At 39.1% G+C, this 24,122-nt stretch overlaps 1 protein-coding gene across 1 annotated transcript; it reads right to left on the bottom strand.

The window, feature by feature from the left end:
* Positions 1-63: 63 nt before the first annotated feature.
* On the bottom strand, positions 64-21,742 carry LOC146375058 (uncharacterized). Its single transcript, XM_084949647.1, has 7 exons — positions 21,618-21,742; positions 19,374-20,485; positions 17,597-17,754; positions 8,850-9,030; positions 7,253-7,316; positions 6,629-6,728; positions 64-3,496 (listed from the first exon to the last, which is right to left on the bottom strand). The coding sequence occupies exons 2-7, from the start codon at positions 20,122-20,124 to the stop codon at positions 3,467-3,469; spliced, it is 1,284 nt and encodes a 427-aa protein (XP_084805773.1). The 5' UTR covers positions 20,125-20,485; positions 21,618-21,742; the 3' UTR covers positions 64-3,466.
* Positions 21,743-24,122: the final 2,380 nt, after the last annotated feature.

Here is a 24,122-nt window from a genome sequence, read left to right as displayed (position 1 = left end):
AACAGCTTTCAGGCACATGATTGTACACACACTTCTGTAGTATACCTTCATGCAGCTGTTTTTCTTAGATTTATAGTGTACATATTTTTTATTAATGCAGTTTGCACTATTCTCTCACACAATGTTAATTTTACTGGTGGACTGGGATTGGTCTGTATAAGCAAATATATTTACTAATAGCAGTATCATATACGTTTTTGCGCTTTCTGTTCAGAGAACATTCGAGTGGATAATGTAAATCAATGAATGCATAGATTTTTCCCCTGAACTCTGCAGGGGGGGGATGCTAGTTATAGTTTTTCTTTCTTCTTCTTTTTTTTTTTTTTTTTGCCCTATATGTGTCTGTGATAGTTAATTAGCTTGTTGTCAACAAAGAGTAGGTGAATTTAAAGAAAAAAAAACATATTGACATATGGCCAGCCTTACAATGACAAAACATGTTATTCAGGAAAAAATATAACTAGAGCAGCAAACAATAAGGAGAAAAAAATATATGAAAGTTTATAATAAATAAAAAAAATGTGAATTTACATAAAATTGTGAAATTAATGAATTGAGTTACAAGTCTAAAGAAATCAGACAGCCTTGTCTTGAACAGTCTGCTTCTGAGAAGGAATGTGCGTAGGCTGTAAAGAAAAGATTTTGCAGAGAATATAATGTAACCTACTGTGCATATCTTCCTCTTATTAATCTTCAAGCTCTCTTTTGCTGGCTTCTCACAACTTAACAGGAAACATAAAAACCAGATCAGTGTGTTTGATTTTCTGTATATTTCTCAGAGCATGTTACCAGGATACACAAATGTGGCTTTTCTCCAACCACTTCTGCATGGAAGTAATCTGCACATTTAAACATTTCTTTATATGTCAGCGACAAATAATTGCAGACAGATTCCTTGAACACAACAAATGATCTTGCTTATTTAGTCTTAGTCGTCCTACACATCCTTGAAACACAGACAAATGTCTTCTTTCATCTAGCGGGTCCAGGGTGAATTAGGATGACTGGCTTTTTTCTGACTTTCTCAAGCATGTGATGATAGAGCGGCTGAGATACACACAAGTGAGATACAGAACTCAGCTCTGAAAAGGGCAGAGCCCAAGGGGGGTTAGCGAGTTTTACCACAGCATCGCTTGGGATGTAATTTGTTGGAAATGATCGTGAGAAATTCTGTGATGAGTTGTGTAGAAGAAAATCTTTGAATGTAGACTCATGTGGTTTCTCAGCTGACATTTTTAAAACACTAAGCCTTTTAAACCTGTTGTGCCCTGATTTGCTCCTATAAGTTTTCTTTGTCCTTTTTTTTTGCGTGGCAAACTTTGAAGTAAGATTTGAAATAATGTGGCATTAAACCATAGACCTAGCTATCTGCACAACTTATAATTGTAATGACTGATGGAATAAATGTAAGACCTTGACTGAACTAGCATGATTCAATTTCTCAGAACAATCTATATTAAAAAATATGAGTCACCTTGTATTTCATCTCCTCTTCCTGTTTCACTCCGTCTCTGTGCCCAGGCACACAAACTGCCATAAATCAGGCCCCATCTGTGTTCTGCACAGGCTACCTGGTGTGGTTTAGCCTAATCTTTTTTAGTGAGTGTGCTGCAGGCAAAAAAGTCACAGATGTATCTCTGCGCAGGCCTCATTTCACTTCACATTTCCACTGAGGTTACAAACTGAAAAAAAAAAAGAAAAACTGAGAGCAAGGGAGAAAGAGGAAGAATTTCATCGCTTTGCCTGAGCTGACTGGAGTTATGTCTGCATTAGGTCTAGTTTTGTCTTTTTAAATGACTACCTATTGTTCAGCCTGAGATTCTTTGATGGCTTTAACGCCTTAATACACCTAAATATAAAAACACATGATGTCATTGAGGCTAGATGTTCAAATAGTATGCCTGCTAGGGATATGCCTAATGACTAAACGCTTGTAATGAGTGGCTTTGCATGCACATACACATTTAGCACTGTAAGCTCACTTCTTTCTAAGCCTGCCATATCAGTCTTACCCCTCAGGGCTGTTGAGTCAGTCAAAGCCATTGGGAAGCCAGCTGAGGGGCCTCAGAGCACATAGTACACATTCTGCGGAGATAACACTGTGACATACAGACACATGATGCCTCAGAGAGAGACGGGCTGACTGACAAGCACTCGTCTCCTCTTATACGACTGCCTGTCAGTATGTGTTCATCAACTGGAACCAGTCTACATGGCAGGAGGACATTTCTCCCATGCGCATTACTTTTGCAAAATGGCTTTGCTGACCTGACAACACAGGCAGGAGTAAAGTCAGTAGTTATTGATGCTGTTTACTGCACCTAAGGGCCTTAATTAATCACTTTAATCCTAGTGGAGAATGAAATACAGCAGTAAGCAAATTTAACCTTTATTAAACATTTAACGTAACATTTTGCATTTACTCCAAAGCAACTGACTCATCAAAGAATTTACTCTTTGAATATACTGTGTTTTTCCTGCAGCACATGTCCTTCCCGTCTTCTCTCCTCATCCCAGGAGGCACTGTTTAAATGCCACAGAGTTGTCAGTCACCTTTACAAGGTATATGTGGTCTGCGGTCCCAGGCTGTGCTCAGGAGTCTCCTCTCTTATTACAATGTCATCTTTGGTTTGGAGCTGTGTGACAAAGGCCCCTTTCACGGGTGCTGCAAGTCTCCTGAGTTCGATTAGCTTGAAATTCCACTGTTCTGGATGGGAGGTTCCACAGGCCTCGAGGCACATGTGAAGTCAATGACGAAACATAGCCTCCCTCTCCTGCTTTATGAACACCTACTGTACAGTAACAATGACAGCCAAGGTTTTCTGGTTAAAGCACCAAGGCTTGACTTCCTGTAAAATAACTTTAACGCAGAATGTCCGAGGGATACATTCAGTTTATTTTGCAGCCCTTGAGCGACATTTGTGGAAAAAGATATATCCAATGAAGAAAACCATCAGGAAAGAAACTGCTCAATTTAGATGATTATGTCTGTTTTGTTTGACTGCTGCATGTTTATTTGACCAGCAAAAAAGACCTGACAACTGACAAACTCATCACATTTGTCGGTAATGAGCAATTGTCGGTGGTAGGTGGGGTGTGTGGGCTTTGTTATTGTTTGCACACAATTGATCTCAGACAGATTTCACTTCATGCAATTTCCACCTGCAGACTACTTTTACAAAATTGCCTATTTAATAATAATCTGGCAATTCTGTTTAGTGTCAGATTGAATCATATCAGTAACAGATAATAGCCAAAATACATTATCCTCAACTAATAAAAGCCTGGTGACAATATCTGCAATATCGTTTTTTTCTGGTTACAGGATGCAAAAGACAACATCATACAACATAGCATGACTTAAGTAAGAAATTAAAGGAGTTATACAGTAATTATTATTGCAAAGTGTTAAGCTTGAAGATGCAGTGAGTGGTCAGCGAAGTATCCCCATTCTCAGGTATCTGATTTATCTTTGCAGGACCTGATCCAGAATTTTCTGCAAGACAAGAAAAACAACAATGCTACGCTAGCTCCTGAGAAACAGATCAAAAACATATCTGTCTACTCTTAGACCTCCCTTCTCTTTTAAGAACAGCTCAGTGTCACTCAGGTAAGACTCAGGCTGCCAAATTGGCTTTCACTTCCATCAGCTTCACCCCTGAGAAGGCTAAGCTCAGGTAGGGGGAATAATTATAGCTTGCTTCCTGACCATACACCCCTGCTATGCAATCATGCTTCTCTTACAGTACTACACAACAGCTGAAATGAAATTTCAGCCAGCATTCACAACCACCCACCCTCTACACTGTGCTATCAGACCCTGCTGTGAGTCTTAGCTGGGCTCCCCCCTGTGTGTGCATGTATATGTGTGTGTGTGTGTGTGTGTGGGTTGGAGAATTTCTGATGAAACGAAACCTCTAAAGCACACAGTGTTTGTTAGGGTGAACACACTCCTTTTCTCTCAGTCTCTGTGGTTGGGCCTAGCTAATGGCTTCATTTGAGAGGTGGGAAGGTCACACTGGCATCATAACTGCTCCATTTCACCAGGAAATAAAATATTCTCTTACAGAGCGATTTGAGATCACACTTTCTTCTACAGTTGCTCGCTGTGTCAGTAAACCACACGACTGTGATTTACTGTAGATTCACAGTTTTCTTAAAAATGAAAGGGAGGCCTAAGGCAAAACGGTTCCCAGCATGCCTACACAGTGGCAAAGAAGAAATAAGCCTTTCAATTTTAGCTCATATTGAATAAGATCATGGAAAAACACGTGCACACACCGTTTCGCTCTCTCTCTCTCTCTCTGTCTGTCTTTTGTGCGCACACACACACACACACACACACACACCGAGACTGTCATAATTGTGTAATTATCTGTAAGAGATTGGAGACATCTCTTCACATCTCTTCACATTTTTCACATCTCACCTGACTGACAGTGAATTCATTGTTCTGGTTATGTTAGAGACTGAAGGCTCGATCATAAGGGAAGCCAAATGGATCTGTCTGACACCGCATGTCCTAAATATATCATTCATTCGCCACAGGCCCCTAACAGCTGAAGGATGTGGATGCTTCCACATCTTTCAGCTGTGCTGCATCATGTCAGCATTGCCTAATGGATATAAGCTTTTATAGTGCTAGATTTTTCTGTAGCAGTGAAAGCCAAAATGACATGGTTGTGTAAAGGATGAAACAGGCTTAGCTGTAATGCAGTAATGATTTTGTTCTGGCATGACTGATAAGAAGGTTCTTTAATGCTTTCTGATTTTTGAACACACTGCAAATAACAGATTTCAAGCAAATATGAGGATTTGTGTTTAGATAGACCTTAATGTTAAATTCATACACTGGCGATACTCCACAGTGAGAAATGACAGAAACATCAGCAGTTGAGCAGTGACCTCTGGTGGACAAGGATCAAACAACGCTTCATTTTTAGATGCGGACACTATATTCATTAATCAAGATATAATTGCAGATGGTTAAAGACATCTGAATATATATATTATATTTTGTTTAAGTTAGTTTTTCTGTGAAATGGTTTGCTTTTAGCTTTTCTGAGAAATATGCTAAAACATGTTAACATGCTGAAGAATGACTGGCCTCTTGTTTGTTTTGGCTGTGTGTGCTTATGTTTCCATTAATTAATCCAGTCAAATACAACTGAAAATACTGAAATATTACTTGAGTATACAGTACTGTGCAAAAGTCTTGAGCCACCCCTCATTTATTTATATTTTGCTTTAAAGGAGCCAGACATTTTTTTTGAGTGGTCTTGAGCAACAGTCCTCCATGGTCTCTGAAAGACTTTAAAAGCTTTTCTGCGGACGGTGACTGCCTTTTTTTTTTTTTTTTTTTTTTTTACTCATTTTCAGTCCAGCAGCTTAACACTTACCTAAGAATCATTCAAAACGGCACCTAAGTCAAAGGATGAACCAGGGTTGTGTATACATTTTTGCAAAGAACCAATTTTAAATAATATCTTTAGGCACTTTATTACTTGACACCTGCCATTAAAAGTCATACCTTGTTTCTTTCATTGAAAAATGCCAAAGATAGCACAATTTGACAAGCATAAACATGTATTTTTGGACCAACAAGGTAAATCCTAATGATACTGTCTGAAAATGTGTGAAATTTTTACACTTTCTCTCAAATTGTTAATATGTATGGAGGGGGTCAGGAGAGAGATACAACAGTGAGTGTCTCCATCTGTAAAACAGAGTGTACGTTATGCATTTCAGTACTTTTAGATTTTGATCCACCATGCAATACCATCCAGAAAGCATCTGAATGGTACTGCCAGTATAATAAAAGCATAGCTGGATAGAAAAACACACAAGTGTCATGGATTGGCCTCCAAGCGACTGAGCTTCTACATTGTTGAAGCAATGTAAGATCATCTTGACAGAGAATAGAACAAAAGGCAGCCAACATCCAAGAAAGAGCAAGAGACCTGGAGAACTATTCCTGAAGACTACTTAGAGCGATTCAAAGAAAGCTTACCTAAAAGAGTGAAGGCTGTGTTGAAGAATAAAGGTGGTCATACCAAAAAACTGAATTTTTAAGCTTGTTAGAGCTGTACAAACTCAGTTTTCAGTTGCCTTCCATTTATCTTTGCATTCGGTTCAATACATTGTTGCATCTGTAATGTTAAACAGCACAAAATATGTATTTAAAAATGAGCAGTTTTGGGGTTCTATCGGTACAACTATCAAACTAGAGAGTGGGGCTGGAGCCTATCCCAGGTGGAGTTGAGGTAGAGGCAGGGTACATGCTGGACTAGTTGCCAGTCCATCCGTAGGCTAACACAGAGAGTTCCTCACAACCGCTGCCAAATTAGAAACACCAATTAATTTCACGCAAATGTCGCTCAACTGTGGGGGGAAGTGAGGCTATCCAAAACCAGAACAAAAACTTCCCACCTGACTAGCAGGTCACAATCCAAAACCTTCTTGCTGTGAGTTGACGCTATACTAATCTGTGCCCCACCATGCCATCCTTTGGATCAACCCTTCTTGTGTTTTCTTTTGTACTTCAGGAGCATTTTTAATGTTGACAGTTTTCATGCACAATAATCAGTGTTCAGGACTGATTTTTATACCAAAATCACCCAAGCACTACCTTTTTAAAGACTTCGGCCCGCAGTCTGTTGGCTTGAGATACAGCCCTTCTTTTTTCCTCCTCCTTTCTCTTTGTCACCTCTGGCAGCATGTTGTAAATCCTACAGACAGAAAAAGGCATATTCATACGCAGCAGGGGAATATAGTATCAGAAGTTTGAGGGTGGCTGAGCCATGCCAGCAGACTGGCATACTAGAGATGAGGTTTTATCTAGTGAGACCACAGCCAGTGAAAAACCTGGATCCACTGATAAACAGGTCTCGCTCAGACTCCTTTTTCATTCCCGCAACTACAGCCAATTTGTCAAGAGATCCTCCAAGCCAGATAATGTTGCTTTTGAAAAAAAATTACAATGGGCAGCCATCATCTGATCAGGTGTGCCTTTCCAGATAAGGGAAGAAAAAAATAGATAAGGTATACAGAGGAAAGCTCATATCTCCTGCCAAGACATTTGGGCGTCAAAGATCTATTGTATCCATACAGCATGCATATGTGTGAATGTGCATTGTGTGGATGCATCCAGATATGACAAACAAGGGTGATGGATTGTGCTGAATTAAAAAAAGCAAAGTGCAACAAGAAGAAGAGTGACAATGTCTGACTCGGGTTTGATCTGAGAACTCACCGTCTGGACCTCAGCTGCATCTCTCTACTCGATATAGACCTCTCTCTAGGCTTGAAAAGGTTATCTAGGACACCCACACACACACCCACACACACACAGACACACACACACACAGGCAATAATATGACGCACACACACACAAACACACAGGAATAAAAAATAAGAATTAAAATGTAAATGAATCTCGCATATGTAAATGAACACTGAGGGCTGTGTGTGATCTCTCTGTTTCAGACAGTTACACACACACACACACACACACACACACACACACACACACACACACACACACACACACACACACACACACACACACACGCACACACATACATGGACAGATATCAAACCCACACACATGCCAAGCACGGGCATATCTAGTCCTACTAACTCTGTTTATAATTAGAATCCAAACTTCAGTCAGAGATGACTGTGAGCTATTCATGGTTCCTAATTTCATGACCCCGCCATGACCTTCCAAAACAAAATTCAGAGCCGAGAGATGATCTGAAAACACATCCCTCCTAACTTCAGAAAAAAACAGGCTGTTATCCAACAAAAAAAGCCAGGAAATCATTATTATGGGATGTGTTGCTACTCTTAAAATTAGGATGCATTTATGAACATTTGATATTATGTGACCTGTGGAGAGCTCATATTCCACCAATGTAATAAAATCCCACATTTTTCAAAAGCACAAACTGGAGATTAATGCTCAGAAAAATGTATATAGAAGCCAATTTCTTGCACAGTGAACATGAATCTTAAATAACCCAACCACGATTAAAAAAAATACACATCATTATATGTATTTAAAATTATACTTGGCATTGCGTATGAATGCTTTTTTGACGAATCTTTTTTTTTTTTTTAACTTGAAATAGCACAAAACAAAACTAAAGGATTATTATGGTCTATTTTTTGAAACTTTTTTTATTTCCTGCATGCAGAAAACAGTGCTTTAATGGATCTGCAGTACCAGATAATGTCCAGCAGAGAGCAAAGTTGGATAAATGCCACTACACTTTAAAGGGAATAAAATGTAATGTCCTCCCCTTTGTTTCAGTCCACCCCAGTTTAGATAGGTTAAAAAGAATTATTGGAGAAACAATTCACAGTTCCTCAAAATGCCAGCAAAATTCAATATGGTATGGCTACGAGCTTCTTATTTAATTATTTCTCACTCTGTGTGTTGGAGGCTGCAGTGTCTCCAGAAAACTACACTGACTGGAGGAGCTTTCATCGTAGTGCTTCATGGGTTTGATGAATGTTTCTGTCTCTGTAGAAGTGACAGAAGAGATGGGATACATGGTAAAAGATCAATGTAGGAGATGAGGGCCTGCTGTGGACTGAATCCTATCTGATCTGCAGTAGCTACACTGTAGATTGCCTGCTGTTGTTGCAAGAGCTCCTGCCTTACTTTTACTTCCACAACCTTCAGGATCTTTCGCTGTGACTTAGAACTCCTGATGTGCTGCTGTCATTTTACAGCAGAATCAAATCATTCAGATTGGTGGGCCAATAAGTATGTGACATTATATTCTACTAAGTGGCTTACTTCTGCTCCAGGTTTCGACCTGAGTTATTCAGCTGTGCTTACCGCTAAGTGGATCTGGTGTGGTGCAGTTCCTCTTTTGCTTGACACGATTTTCCCTAAGGCCCTGCACCAGGTCTGGATTGGAGTCCTGCAGTGATTTCCTTATCCTAGCCCTCTGCTCCAACCTCCTTAGTCGACCCTGAGATCGGCTGATGAAGTCTGGTCTGAAGAGCGCCAAAGCCTCCTGGGGTTTGGTGGGGAATATATATACAGTAAGCTGCTTTTTTGTGGGAAGAATAGAGTACAACTCATATACACTAATCCTGTGGAAAGAGAAAGAAAAACTTCACTGGGTTGAAATCTACTTTGAAAACATCCCTAATCTACATCTTAACCTTGGACAATCCTCTTCACAGCCTTGTAATGGCTAGGAGGTGGAGGCAACATGGAAATATTATGCTTAGCTTTAGTGGAGATAAAGGTAGAAGAGCCTTGCTCACAGGGGGAAGCGGAATCCTTTAAAAAGCTTCACAGAACTCATTGGATCTTTACCCATCACAGCAATAAGATAAAACTACAAAAATGTTTTCAAATAGCAAAAAGAAAAAAGGGAAACTGTAATTATTAGTTTTTTTCTTTTTTCTCCTTAACTTGTTGAACCCATGTGCCAAAATATGTGAAATGTAAAGATGTGGGACCATAAGCACAAAGCTGGGGGCAGTATAACGAGGATTTAATTTCGGGCCAAAAACAGAAGTACAAAATAAGTCTAAATGCAAAGAATTAAGCAACGAATAATCCAGAAGCACAATCTGACGAGGAAACCTGTGATGACAGGTGGTATAACGACAAAAGAGTAAGTAAACTGATGTAAGGAATAAAAAAAACAATCTTCAAAGTAAAACAGGAAATAAAAGACAAATACTAAGGGTCTCATGTAAGACATGATGGCGAGGGCAGTACAGGCACGATCAGAAATTAGAGACAGATGGATGAGAGACAGGGAAAACACTGAAAAGCAAAAATAAATAAATAAATAAATAAATAAATATACAAGAAACAAAGCACTGGGTTGCAAACAATAAATATTATGAGTAGGAATCATAAAGTAAGACAGCAACAGAACCAGAACTGGGTCTATATAGATATAATACAGAAAGCAAAACATAAAGCTGAAAGATATAAAAAAAATAATAATCAAGGACCAGGACTGAGGACCGTCCTCATCAAGTTTTTTGAATTTAGGATCTTAATGAATACATTTGAGTTGAATTTTTTGTTCCTTTATTATTCTAAACGTGAGTTTGATTGCTTGTGATGTGGCTGAGTCTTTGTTTTCTGTTTTGTGATCCTGTGTCTGGGTTCATGTATTCATTGTTATCCTGGTATGCTGACACTTAGTTTTTCTGTATTATGTGAACTCTGGTCTGTATGGAGAAATGGATTCCTGCTTTTTCATTACTTTTTTCATTACTATTCTAGTATCTTAAAGTTTCACTTGGGTATCTTTGTGTTTATGGAGTTTGAATGCCTGTTAAAATGATTTACAGTCTTAGTTTTGGGTTGTGAATCCTCGGTCAACTTTAGTTTCTCAGCCGAGCTGATTATTTTTCACGAGTGTAGTTCCCTTAGTGTTTCTCTGTTTCTTCCCAATCCGTCTCATTTTATTGTGTTCTCCAAAAGTTAGGTTATTCATGTCTTGGTGTTGTCTTCTTTTAATTGTTTGTTAATTTAATGTTTTATTCTGATAGGTGGCTTCCTCCATTGATTAGAGTTTTACTTCCTGTCTCTTTATTGTCCTGATTGCATTTGCCTACATCTCATTTGTCTTCTGTTTCTCATCCCCAGCCTGTTTTCTGTGTATAAATAGCCCTGCCCCATCCTTTGTTGGAGTGTCTGTTTTACTTTCTTGCTTCCCTTGAGTAGGTCTCTGTGTTTCAGTTTCAGAGGTAGACTTGATAATAAAGCTTGCTTTTATTCTGCTTTGTGTTTGAGTCTGCAAGTGGGTCCACGTTTGAACTAAAATGTAAAAATGAGGAAAAACAGCAAAAGTAATAAAAAAAAAAAAATCTCTCAAATCACCCATTGAGATGATGCAGCTGTTGTACAGATGTTCATTTCAACAGGAAAACAAATTAACACTCTCTGTGTGGGAAAGCTTAATTGAGCAGTGTACATATGTAAAACTTGACTAATGAGGATTTTAAAGGTTACACATGGCACATATACTGCCCTCTTCCATCTTATGTGGTTGCATTGTGACAATACCAAACTACTTTTTGTAGTATTTTCTTCCCTCCAAAACAACCTTTGTATTATTGGTCATGGTTCTGTGCCTTGTAGAATAATTATTTGTGAATTTCGATCCACAGTAGCTTCACTCACCTTCTACATTTTTCTTTAACTTTGATGGATCAAAAGGAGTGGGAAGAGAAGAAATTTGGAAGTCAATTTGCCACTGGAGGGTCTGGTCTATTTTTTTTTCTTTCCTTGAAATTATATTTAATAATATCTTACACAGCTGAAAGAGTGCCTGAAATCATTTCAGTAAAAACACCTACAACACCCTTCAAAAAACAAAAAACAAAAAAAAACAAAAACTGGGACACTGTGTAAAAAAATAAATAAAACAAAATGCAATGCCTTTCAACCAATTTGAAACCCTAAATTTAATTGAAAATGAACAAACACAACATACCAAATACTGAGGCAAATGTTTCTTTTATGACTTATGTGCTTATTATGAATTTGATGCCAAATTTTGGAAAACTTGTGTAAAAACTTAATTTACAAAGTCCTGAAATTTGATTTAGTATAACAACACAATTTTGCGTTTGAGAAACAAAGTCAACAAGACAAAAACTGAGTTTAAATGTCAACAATAAAGTCAAACATTTGAGAATAAAGCTCTATCTACACTGAAAAAAAAGGGATTGGCCAGCTCTTGGATTTACGTAAGCATCTCGCGTGTATTTAACACAATTGCCTCATGCTTTAAAGTTAAGTGTAACTATATAGTGTAGAAACTACATGATATGCAGAGAGGCTAGATTAAATTGTTCATATCATGTTCAAGTGAAGTAAGTCAATAATATAGCAATGTTAAATCCCGCTGCACTGCACGGGTTTCAGTCTCGCGCTCTTTGGATCGTGGTTTCAGGAAGGCATCCATCTCAGTCAAGTCGAGCAGCCACCTCTACTTTTTTTTGGTATACCAAAAAAAGTAAATTGGGTGGTTGCTACATTAAAAAAGTCTAACTTGTAATTTGAACACAATAATTTCACGTTTCTATGAACGTAATTAAATCATGAAGGATCTGTACGAAATTCAACAACTTAATTTGTTCTTGTTGAGATGACATGATACAGTCTAGTAAGAGTGGTTAGTTGCTGAACTCATGGAATTCACAAGATCGCACAAGATTTCAAACTGCAGGAAAATCACTGGAGTTATAAGAGGCAAACAACTACACACACACCATGTGTATGCTATTGCTATTTATTGTGGATTAACCTGTCAAGGGCAAAAACAAAAAAATTCTGCATCAAATACAGGAAATCATAGCTTTCCTGTATTTCCTAGATTGTTGGCATGCTGGTTAGTGCTGTTGCTTCAAAGTAAGAAGGTCTTGGGTTCAAATCCACATTCTGGCTAGTTTGCAGTGGTTTCTCTCTGGGTATTCTGGTTTCCTCTCACAGTTAAAAGTCATGCAGTTATTAGAGTTAGGGTTAACTGGTGATTCTAAATTACCTGTGAATGTAAGTGTAAATGGTTGTTTGTTTCTATGTGATAGACTGGTCAGCTGTCCAGGGTGTACCCTGCCTCATAACCTATCACTTCAGGGTTATTTCCCAGCCCTCCTGCAACCAGGATAAAGATAGGAGGATGGTAGTTGTTGTAGATCCATTCAATTTTTATGGTAACCAGGATCTAGACTTTGTTGAACATTATGTAATATGAAGACAACATGTAGTATTTAAGTGACCAAGTAGTATTGGGGTAAAAGTTATTGAATAGTGTTGAAATAAAATGACAAAATTGTGAAGGATTAAAATATTCCAAGAGCTCAACTTACTTCATCTGAACATGTTTCAATCGCGTTTTATGAACACAAAATGCACAGGTTTACTGAATATGAAAAAGTTGTGTTGATAGTCCTAAACAGAAGCCCCAGGTACACCACCAACCCGTTCATGTGTCTAACCGTTTTTCCCCACTCGGTGACACACCCGCCGGGGGTCAAACTCTGGTAATTGGTGATTCTGTTCTCAGACATGTGAAGCTAGAGACACCGGCAACCATAGTCAATTGTCTTCCAGGGGCCAGAGCAGGCGACATTGAAGGAAATTTAAAACTGCTGGCTAAGGGTAAACGTAAATTCAGTAAAATCATAATTCACGTCGGCAGTAATGACACCCGGTTACGCCAATCGGAGGTCACTAAAATCAATATTGAATCGGTGTGCAACTTTGCTAAAACAATGTCGGACTCTGTAGTTTTCTCTGGTCCCCTCCCCAATCAGACCAGGAGTGACATGTTTAGCCGCATGTTCTCCTTAAATTGCTGGCTGTCTGAGTGGTGTCCCAGAAACGATGTGGGCTTCATAGATAATTGGCAAACCTTCTGGAGGAAACCTGGTCTTGTTAGGAGAGACGGCATCCATCCCACTTTGGATGGAGCAGCTCTCATTTCTAGAAATATGGACAAATTTATTAAACCCCCCAAAATATGACTATCCAGAGTTGGGACCAGGAAGCAGAGTAGCAGTCTTACACGCCTCTCTGCAGCTTCTCTCCTCCTGCTACCCCCCCAAAAACCCATCTCCATAGAGACTGTGTCAGCTTCCAAAAAGACAAAAAACAAACTAAAAACCAGCAACAAACAACTTAAACATAAACAATTACAAAGAAAGAACAATACAGTATCCACATCTGAACCAAAGAGTAAAACAGTGAAATGTGGATTATTAAATATTAGGTCTCTCTCCTCCAAGTCTCTGTTAGTACATGACTTAATAATTGATCAACAAATTGATTTACTCTGCCTTACAGAAACCTGGTTGCAGCAGGATGATTATGTTAGTTTAAATGAATCAACACCCCCGAGTCATTCTAACTACCAGAAACCTCGAAGCACAGGCCGAGGAGGCGGTGTGGCAGCAATTTTTCACACCAGCCTATTAATTAATGAAAGATCAAGACAGACTTTTAATTCATTTGAAAGCCTGATGCTTAACATTGTCCACCCCAGCTGTGAAACTCAGAAACCAGTCTTACTTGTTATCATCTATCGTCCACCTGGGCCTTACGCAGAGTTTCTGTCTGATTTCTCAGACTTTATATCTAATTTAGTTCTGAGCTCAAATAAAATAATTATTGTGGGTGATTTTAACATCCATGTAGATGCTAAAAATGACAGCCTCAACATGGCATTTAGTCTGTTATTAGACTCAATTGGCTTCTCTCAAAATGTAAAAGAACCCACCCACCACTTTAATCACACTCTAGATCTTGTTTTAACATATGGCATAGAAACTGAACATTTAACAGTGTTTCCTGAAAACCCTCTCCTGTCTGATCATTTCCTGATAACATTTACATTTACAATAATTGATTACACAGCGGTGGAGAGTAGATTTTATCAAAGTAGATGTCTTTCTGAAAGCGCTGTAACTAAGTTTAAGAATATAATCCACCCACTGTTATCATCTTCAATGCCCTGTACCAACACAGAGCAGAGCAGCTATCTGAACCCTACCCCAACAGAGGTCGATTATCTTGTTAATAATTTCACCTCCTCACTACGTACGACTCTGGATACTGTAGCTCCAGTGAAAACTAAGGTCTCTAATCAGAAGTACCTGACTCCGTGGTATAATTCTCAAACACGTACCCTAAAGCAGATGACTCGTAATCTGGAGAGGAAATGGCGTGTCACAAATTTAGAGGATCATCATTTAGCCTGGAGAAATAGTTTGCTGCTTTATAAGAAAGCCCTCCGCAAAGCCAGAACATCTTACTATTCATCACTGATTGAAGAAAATAAGAACAACCCCAGGTTTCTCTTCAGCACTGTAGCCAGGCTGACAAACAGTCAGAGCTCTGTTGAGCCAACCATCCCTTTAACGTTAACTAGTAATGACTTCATGAACTTCTTCACAAATAAAATTTTTATCATTAGAGAAAAAATTACCAGTAATCATCCCACAGATGTAATATTATCTACAGCTACTCTTAGTACCATTGATGTTAAGTTAGACTCTTTTTCTCCAATTGATCTTTCTGAGTTAACTTCAATAATTACTTCCTCCAAACCATCAACGTGTCTTTTAGACCCCATTCCTACAAAACTGCTCAAAGAAGTCCTGCCATTAATTAATTCTTCGATCGTAAATATGATCAACCTATCTCTAATAATCGGCTATGTACCACAGGCCTTCAAGCTGGCTGTAGTTAAACCTTTACTCAAAAAGCCATCTCTAGACCCAGCAGTCTTAGCTAATTATAGGCCAATCTCCAACCTTCCTTTCATATCAAAAATCCTTGAAAGAGTAGTTGTCAAACAGCTAACAGATCATCTGCAGAGGAATGGTTTATTTGAAGAGTTTCAGTCAGGTTTCAGAGCTCATCACAGCACAGAAACAGCTTTAGTGAAGGTTACAAATGATCTTCTTATGGCCTCTGACAGTGGACTCATCTCTGTGCTTGTCCTGCTAGACCTCAGTGCAGCGTTCGATACTGTTGACCATAATATCCTATTAGAGCGATTAGAACATGCTGTAGGTATTACAGGTACTGCACTGCAGTGGTTTGTATCATATCTATCTAATAGACTCCAATTTGTGCATGTAAATGGAGAGTCCTCTTCACACACTGAGGTTAATTATGGAGTTCCACAGGGTTCAGTGCTAGGACCAATTCTGTTTACATTATACATGCTTCCCTTAGGCAGCATCATTAGAAGACATAGCATACATTTTCACTGCTATGCAGATGACACCCAGCTCTATCTGTCCATGAAGCCAGATAACACACACCAATTAGTTAAACTGCAGGAATGTCTTAAAGACATAAAGACCTGGATGGCCGCTAACTTTCTGCTTCTTAATTCAGATAAAACTGAGGTTATTGTACTCGGCCCTGAAAATCTTAGAAATATGGTATCTAACCAGATTCATACTCTGGATGGCATTACCTTGGCCTCCAGTAACGCTGTGAGGAACCTTGGAGTCATTTTTGACCAGGACATGTCCTTCAACGCACATATTAAACAAATATGTAAGACTGCTTTCTTCCATTTGCGCAACATCTCTAAAATTAGAAATATCCTGTCTCAGAGTGACGCTGAAAAACTAGTTCATGCATTTATTACTTCCAGGCTGGACTACTGTAATTCATTAGTATCAGGATGTCCTAAAAACTCGCTGAAAAGCCTTCAGCTAATCCAAAATGCTGCAGCAAGAGTACTGACAGGGACTAGAAAGAGAGAGCATATTTCTCCTGTTTTGGCTTCCCTTCATTGGCTTCCTGTTAAATCCAGAATTGAATTCAAAATCCTGCTCCTCACATACAAGGTCTTAAATAATCAGGCCCCATCTTATCTTAATGACCTTGTAGTACCATATCACCCTATTAGAGCACTTTGCTCTCGCTCTGCAGGCCTACTTGTTGTTCCTAGAGTATTTAAAAGTAGAATGGGAGGCAGAGCCTTCAGTTTTCAGGCCCCTCTTCTGTGGAACCAGCTTCCAGTTTGGATTCGGGAGACAGAAACTATCTCTACTTTTAAGATTAGGCTTAAAACTTTCCTTTTTGCTAAAGCATATAGTTAGGGCTGGACCAGGTGACCCTGAATCCTCCCTTAGTTATGCTGCAATAGACGTAGGCTGCCGGGGGATTCCCATGATGCATTGAGTTTTTCCTTTCCAGTCACCTTTCTCACTCACTATGTATTAATAGACCTCTCTGCATTGAATCATATCTGTTATTAACCTCTGTCTCTCTTCCACAGCATGTCTTTTATCCTGTCTTCCTTCTCTCACCCCAACCGGTCGCAGCAGATGGCTGCCCCTCCCTGAGCCTGGTTCTGCCGGAGGTTTCTTCCTGTTAAAAGGGAGTTTTTCCTTCCCACTGTCGCCAAAGTGCTTGCTCATAGGGGGTCATATGATTGTTGGGTTTTTCTCTGTATCTATGAAGCGCCTTGAGGCGACTTTTGTTGTGATTTGGCGCTATATAAATAAAATTGAATTGAATTGAATTGAATTTAACTCAGTTGTTTAAGTTTCTGCCAAAGCAAAACATTTGTGTGCAACCAATGTCCACTATTAAATCAAGTAAATCCAACATGGCCTTTTTTTCAGTGTATCGATAGATAGATAGATCGATCGATAGATAGATAGATAGATAGATAGATAGATAGATAGATAGATGCATATATTAGACCATGTTTTTCTATAGCCTTATGTAGATACAAGATCTCTTTAAATTTGTAGAAGTACTGATGCATATGTGCAAAAAAGCATTAAGTACTATTAACTGGTTACAATTCTGTCATTTATGCTATAGGAAAATTTGACCCCTCTGGCCATTTGTGGCATTGCAACAACAAACAGCTCTTGCAGCTGTATTTTCTGGGTATTACCAAAAATAGATATCTATGAGACTGTTGTTCTTAAACATTTCTGTTATGATGTGGGACTCCGTGGAGGTTTCATTTCAATAAAACCTCCCAAAGAAAGGTCAATATAAACTCTGAAGGAGCTTTCTTAAAACAAACAAACAAACAAAAAACAGTATAGAAAAATGGCTCATACTTGAAGGCTGAGAGTCTTGGAAGTGCCTTCTAGAGTCTTCAGTTGGGAATCATAATAACAGGTCTTATCCAAAGTAGGAACTCTTTCAGTTTTCTGTGGAACAGTCATCTTTTTGCCCTTTGCAGGTCTCTCTTGCTTGCTCCATGTTTCGGAAACCACTTGACGGACACAGAAAAAAGTGAAATTTAATTTGGCGAGTCTTGTCAATCAAAACCAAAATAAATTTCAAAGAGCAAGATGATTTTCCCCATTTCACAAGCAAAAATAATTTGAAGTTGTGTTTGTGTTAAGCGGTATCTTTTGCAGTTTGTTCCAGTTAATTTCTTTCCGTCACTGTAATAAAGATTTCACAGTATGCTTAAGCTCCAGCTAAACTTTTATCATTTGCAAACGGATACACACACACACACACACACACACACGCACACACACACACACACACACACACACACACACACACACACACACATAGATAGATAGAAAAACCCAGAAGGAACACGAGTGTGGCCCATGAATAATGTAAAAGATGGCAGTGCATGCATCCAGCACTCATAACCCCATTCCTGTAGCTTTTGTAGAATATATATCTCCACTGAATACCCTGCCATAAGCGTTTGGCATGTATATAGAGCACTATTACAAAGTAGCGTCACCGGTCAAACTATTTCTATAGGAGGTAGCTTTCCCTCTTGGCTTCACTATAAATTCCAGTGAAAAGGAAATCATCCATTAACAGCCTTTCATCTTACATCAAGTGAAAAATATAAAATGAGTACAAAGAAGAGTCACTTAGAACATAAAACAGTGATAAAGTAAAAACCAGAGGAATTTCACCAAGGAGATGATTATTTGTCTAGGACCTCAAATGTCAGTCCTATAGGCCTTCTGGGCTCCTGCCTATAAGCAAGTGAGGCCTTTTAGTCAGTTTTAGAAGTGCAGATATGTTGGTTTTTATACCTTTGTACACATCCTGTTTAACTGCTTCCCCATTTTTTCTGTCTTAAACTAAGATATAAACTTCATATTTAGGGATTTATTCAAACATTGCACAGATAAGACTACCTCTAAGCAGGAAAACAGTCAAAGTGTGTGTTTTAAGATGGCGTTTGAAGTGAAATAGTTGGTCTCCTACACCAAAAGACCAAATTTTGCATTTAATAATAGACCATGTTGTAGTGTGACACTGAAAATCTCACATGTGCTGAACAACTCTGTTGTTTTGGGGCTGGTTTGTTGTCTTAATTGCCATTTTCTAAAACAGGAAATTCCTCTGTGGCATAAACACAATTACATTTTTTCAAATAATCCTTTCATAAAATCTTGTCCTGACTTCTTAATAGATTGGAAGATTCTTAAAATCCTCCAGTTTATTTTAAGTCTATTGTTAAGATATGCAGCAGCAAAGTGTGAAAAGTAAAAGGAGGATGAAAGAAAGTGTTTGCACTTTAATAAAACTTGCAGTTGAGCTGAGTGTGTGCTTGTATCAGCTGGGATTTATTTAAACAATGTGAATGTACAGTAGGATAAGTGTGGTAGGTGTGTGTGAGTCTATTATCCATGCATGAAGTATAAATCAAAAGGTGACAGGCAGAGTGAAAAAACGAGACTTTCTACCCTCCAAGACCACATTTAGATTACTTTCACACCTACAGAATAATGCGATCTTATCTACAGCAGCTTTAGAATATATATAAGGCAGTCAAAGGAGTATACAGATCAGTTGGCATGGCCACTTTAAATGTTTTAGACTTGTGAATCAAGGTGATGAAATTCATACCTGGGCCAGTTTCGAAAGTGTGTTGCCTGTGCCTGAAATTTCTCCATGCAGAGAAGCTAGCCTCATCTGCATTCCCCTTCTGTGTGCCAGTCTTTGTGTTTGAAGGACCTGGCCCTCTGAATGACAATAATCCCAAAGTATTACTGAGGCAGTGCGTGTCTGAATCCTCATTCTTGCTGTTAACACCACAAGCGGGTGGTGTTCGGTTGAACCTGTAGCCCCTGTGCTTTGATAGAGGGCCTCTGCAGCGACCTGAAGAGCTCTCTTGGCCATTACGTTGGTTGCTGTCCAACACGGCTGCTCTGGATTTCACATATCCCTCATTTCTTTTGGCTGGTTTGCTATCTTTAGAGGATCTGTGGCAGGACGAGGTACCAAGGCGAATTGACAATGTCGACCTACACAAAGCTGGTTTACGTGCTCCTTTCCCCTGTAGTTCCACAAGGGAAATACAAAGTGGCTTGTCCAAAAACACAAAGGATCTAGTGCACCTCAGAGGCACCTCGTGATAAATACAAGACCGGTAAGAAGGCTGTGAGGAGAACAGGTTCTTTACTGAGCCACCAATCACTTCCTGCTTTCTGTCTTCCTCTGTATAGCTCAGTCTGCAGTGCACAAGTTGTACTTTCTTCTTTCCGGGATCTTTCACTGCCAATCCATCAGCTGGTGAGTAGGCCCGTCTGAAGTCACTTGGCATCAGGTAGGTAGGATTTGGTCTGCACACGTTCAGTTGGGAAACTGAGACTCTCATGGTGGGTTTAGATTGGGCTCTTCTCCCAAAGGTTTCTGCCACTTCTGGAGGAGTTGCTAACTTCACAGGTTGTGTTGGCGTGGATATCTTGGAGACTTAAAGTGATGGTAGGACCTTATGGGCTGCAGTGAAGAAGGAAGAAAATGTCTCTGTGGACTCTTTACAACCACCTCTGGGGGTATTGTCAGTCCGAAACAAGGTGGAAAGTCCACTGAAGATATCCAGTAACTGTTGCCTGAGAATAGACCGTCTCAGCTGTTGCTCTAAGAGACACTCGCCTCACACTTGCCTCTTACACCCACCACACACCCAGCGACAGGACATTTCTGTGCAGTGAAGCGGTGATATCCGTATTTGAGGGCTATGAAAAGACAGAGAAAAGAAAAATGTCTTGTATCAGAATTGTGCTCCAAGTCTTCATTTAATACCCCTGCAAACCAAGAGGTTCTGTAGTTGAAATGAAACAAAGAAAGACTGCAGATACAAAGATATGAACTGCTGTAATGTGACAGGGCAGACTTATCATCTGCTCTCCTGTGCTACTTGTTTCTTTATCTGTTGCTGTTTCCATGACAATGTGCAACTTGATGGACAGCATGTGGGGACAAATTATCCATGACATTTAAAATGAACAATCCAGTTGGTCCTTTGAAAAACAAAGATCAGTGCCTTCCCTGTTTCTATTTCAAACTTCACCTAAAAAAAGAAAATCAAAGATCGAACAGGACAGTTTCCTACTGTCGCTGTACGGATACTTTACCGGTTAATATTTTTTTTCTTCTGATCGTCTTTGAAGGGCAAACTATGAAACATCTTCCCCAAACATCCTTTGTGTTGACTCACATCCTCGAGAGCTAAATATCAGGAGACGTTTGCACAAATATAATTTGGATTAATGAATGACTTTTCCTCTTGCTTGAATGTTATTATAAACCAATATTAAAGAAAACTTTAAACATAATTTAATTAGTTTAGAGATTCAGCAACGTGGAATTGCAGATTGAAATTATGTATAAACATGTTTGTTTTTGCTGGATATCTTTAGCTGACAGTAGGTTGCTGTCCCAAATCATTTTTAATCCTCAATTTAAATGCTTTTTGTTGAGAATTAAATGTTAAGATTTGATTTTCCACTTACATCTTAAAGTACAAAATACCACAAGTACACAGTGAAAGATCGCACTGTGCAGTAGCGAGCTTACCGACATTTGCAGACACAGGTTACGTCATCGGTCTAGGTCACAAGACCTCAAATAAGTATAACAAGAGCTGTTCATTGATGTTAACTGTCAGTAAGTTTGGAAATCTCCCGCTGTGGAAACCTGCTGACATCGACCAGCTGTCTTATAATTCTTTCATCTGTCAGCTCAGTACAGAGAAAACATTAGCGCACTGCGGTTTCTGATTTTGGCTGCACACACCACGTATGACTTAAAAGAGAAGTCCACTTCAAAGGCACACTCCTCAACATAAAAGGCAATTATCAGACTTACCCACTCATCACAAAAGTACACCTATCCTGTCACAGAAAATGGTAGTTCCGTTAACACTTCAATATCACATTATTCACTCCACTTTATCATGCCATCATTTATTCCACGCTCGGAGCCATGCTCATTCCCACCTAACAGCATCCAAAAGAAAAATCTCTCTCTCTTGCTTTCTGCTTTCCAGCTCAGCTGACGATGACTCTCCTAACATAGTTATCTGCCTGCTTGGCTGGCACTTTTTGGATAATGTCTTGACAACGTACAATAACCTAAATGTTTTGTCCTATTGTTTCAGAAGGCAAAGAAAAAGGCTTTATCAACTCATTTTATTCACCACTGAGCATAGTTCAGTTTTTTAATCATGATACCCAAAGTGCACTGCTCTCTAAACAAAGCCCAAATGTAGTTATTACAGTCAATAAAACTGAGATTATTATGAATGGAGGCGTAATTTACTCAAGCACACAGAGCATTTTTTCAGTGTTATACAATGCTACAGTGAAACCTTGCAAATATAAGTCTCGCTGTTGGCCCGTTCAGATGTTTGCATGAATTGTACAGAGCACATTATACAAGGGAAGTAATTATGTTTACTGTGTGTGCTCCACTTTGAGGTGAATCACTTGGGAACTGAATGCAGGGCCGAACAACAACGCTGAAATAGAAATTAATACATACATGGTTTCAGCCCATTTTCCTTTTGATTTATTTTCTCCTTAGCCAACAAGTCTAATTGAAATTATCGGAATATGCAGTGTTTGTTAAAAACAAGGTATTTAAGAATTTAGATCATCAGGTGACTTTTTTGACAATAAACATGGTAACATGAATAAAACCCCCCCCGAAATGACCAAAAGCCTGAATCTCTTTGAATGGACCAAACCCTTTAGGGGTGCCAGAATTTACCGATATTCGTGATGACTGATATGTTAAAGATATAGAAATATAGATATCATGTTTACATTATGTAAAGTATCAAATACTTCAATTATTCAACTACTCATTAATGCAAATATCTAATCTGTCAATCACCCTCCAGTTCACTGAATTTAGGCACAAGACAAGAATCGACTGATGCTGATGTTCAAATGGGAAAGAAAAGTGATTTAAGTGACTTTGAATGTGGCGTCGCTGTTACCATGTTTCAGCAGATCTGAGAATTTCAGAAAGACCTGATCTCCTGGGATACACAATGCAACAATCTTTACCGTTTACAGAGAAAAGACCAAAAAAGAGAAAATACCCAATAATAGGCAGTTCTCTGGGCTTTGTTGATGCCAGATGCCAAAGGGTATGGGCAGACTGGTTTGAACTGATAGGAAGGCAACAGTAACTCAAATAACCAATGAAATAACCATGATATGCAGAACAACATCTCTGAACTAATGACAAACCTTGACACAGATATGCTACAGCAGTAGAAAGACATAGCAGATGCTGCTCCTGCCAGTAAGAACGGGAAACTGGGGCTACAGTTCACCAAGGCTCACCAAACTTGGACAAAGGATTTTGGACAATTTCTCCTGCAACGTTTAGATTGGTAGAGTTAGCATTTGATGGAAAACAATGGGAAAGCATGGATCCATTCTACCTTGTATCAGTGGTTGAGGATGGTGGTGGTGCGATGGTGTGGGGAGTATGTCTTTGGCACACTTTTGGACCCTTTAGAACCAAGTGAGCATCATTTAAACACCACAGCCTACCTGAGTATTGTTGATGATCATATCCATCCCTTTGTGACCTCAGTGCACCCATCCAACCCTACCAACAAGAAAATGCAGTAAGTTCAGATAATCTCAAACTGCTTTCCTGAACAGGACAATGATTTCATTGTCATTGTAGTCAAATGACCTCCGCAGTCACCAGGTCTCGCTCTAATAGGGCACCTTTGGAATTTGGATGAATGGCAGATTCACATGTTTATAGTATTTTAGTACAGGCTAGAGTTTCTCACAATTGTAATTTAATTGCCAAGAAGAATGTAAAATATATAAATGACTGATAGCATTAGCATGTTACCCCTACTTCATACTTTTTCTAACAGCTAGCACAAGCGGCTGAAAAGGCTCCAGAGGAGCACTGCCTACTCCTGCGTCAGAAATGAGTGCCCCACTCTTTTTGATTTGTTTTATGTAGGTTTCAAAAAATGAAATTAACTAAGGTTAATGAAGAATTGAAAGAAAGACACACTGTTGGTCTGCCATGTCTTACTCTATAGTATAGAAGCCAGTCTTGTTCTTTAAAAGTAACCATTATGCACCAACCAGTCAGTCTGTGAGAGATTGGAAGAAAATATGCAAGCTGCATATGTGAGAAAAATAGCAAGGTGCGCATGGAAGACAGAGTGACAACACACAGACAGTGAACAGGGTTTGAACTTGGCAGATGTGAATATTTGCTTATTGTTGCATGCATGGAAACCAGTGATTGAGTAAACCTTTGTGTTTCTGACAGTGCCAGGAACACAGAGGGAGGCAGTGGGACCTACAGCTGGTTAGGAAGCAGACA

Source organism: Perissodus microlepis, chromosome 13, assembly GCF_051167445.1.
Source record: "Perissodus microlepis isolate ML-2025 ecotype Zambia chromosome 13, ASM5116744v1, whole genome shotgun sequence".
Taxonomy (NCBI): Eukaryota; Metazoa; Chordata; class Actinopteri; order Cichliformes; family Cichlidae; genus Perissodus; species Perissodus microlepis.
Note: the sequence above shows the minus strand (reverse complement) of the source record. Positions and strands in the feature narration are given on the sequence as shown.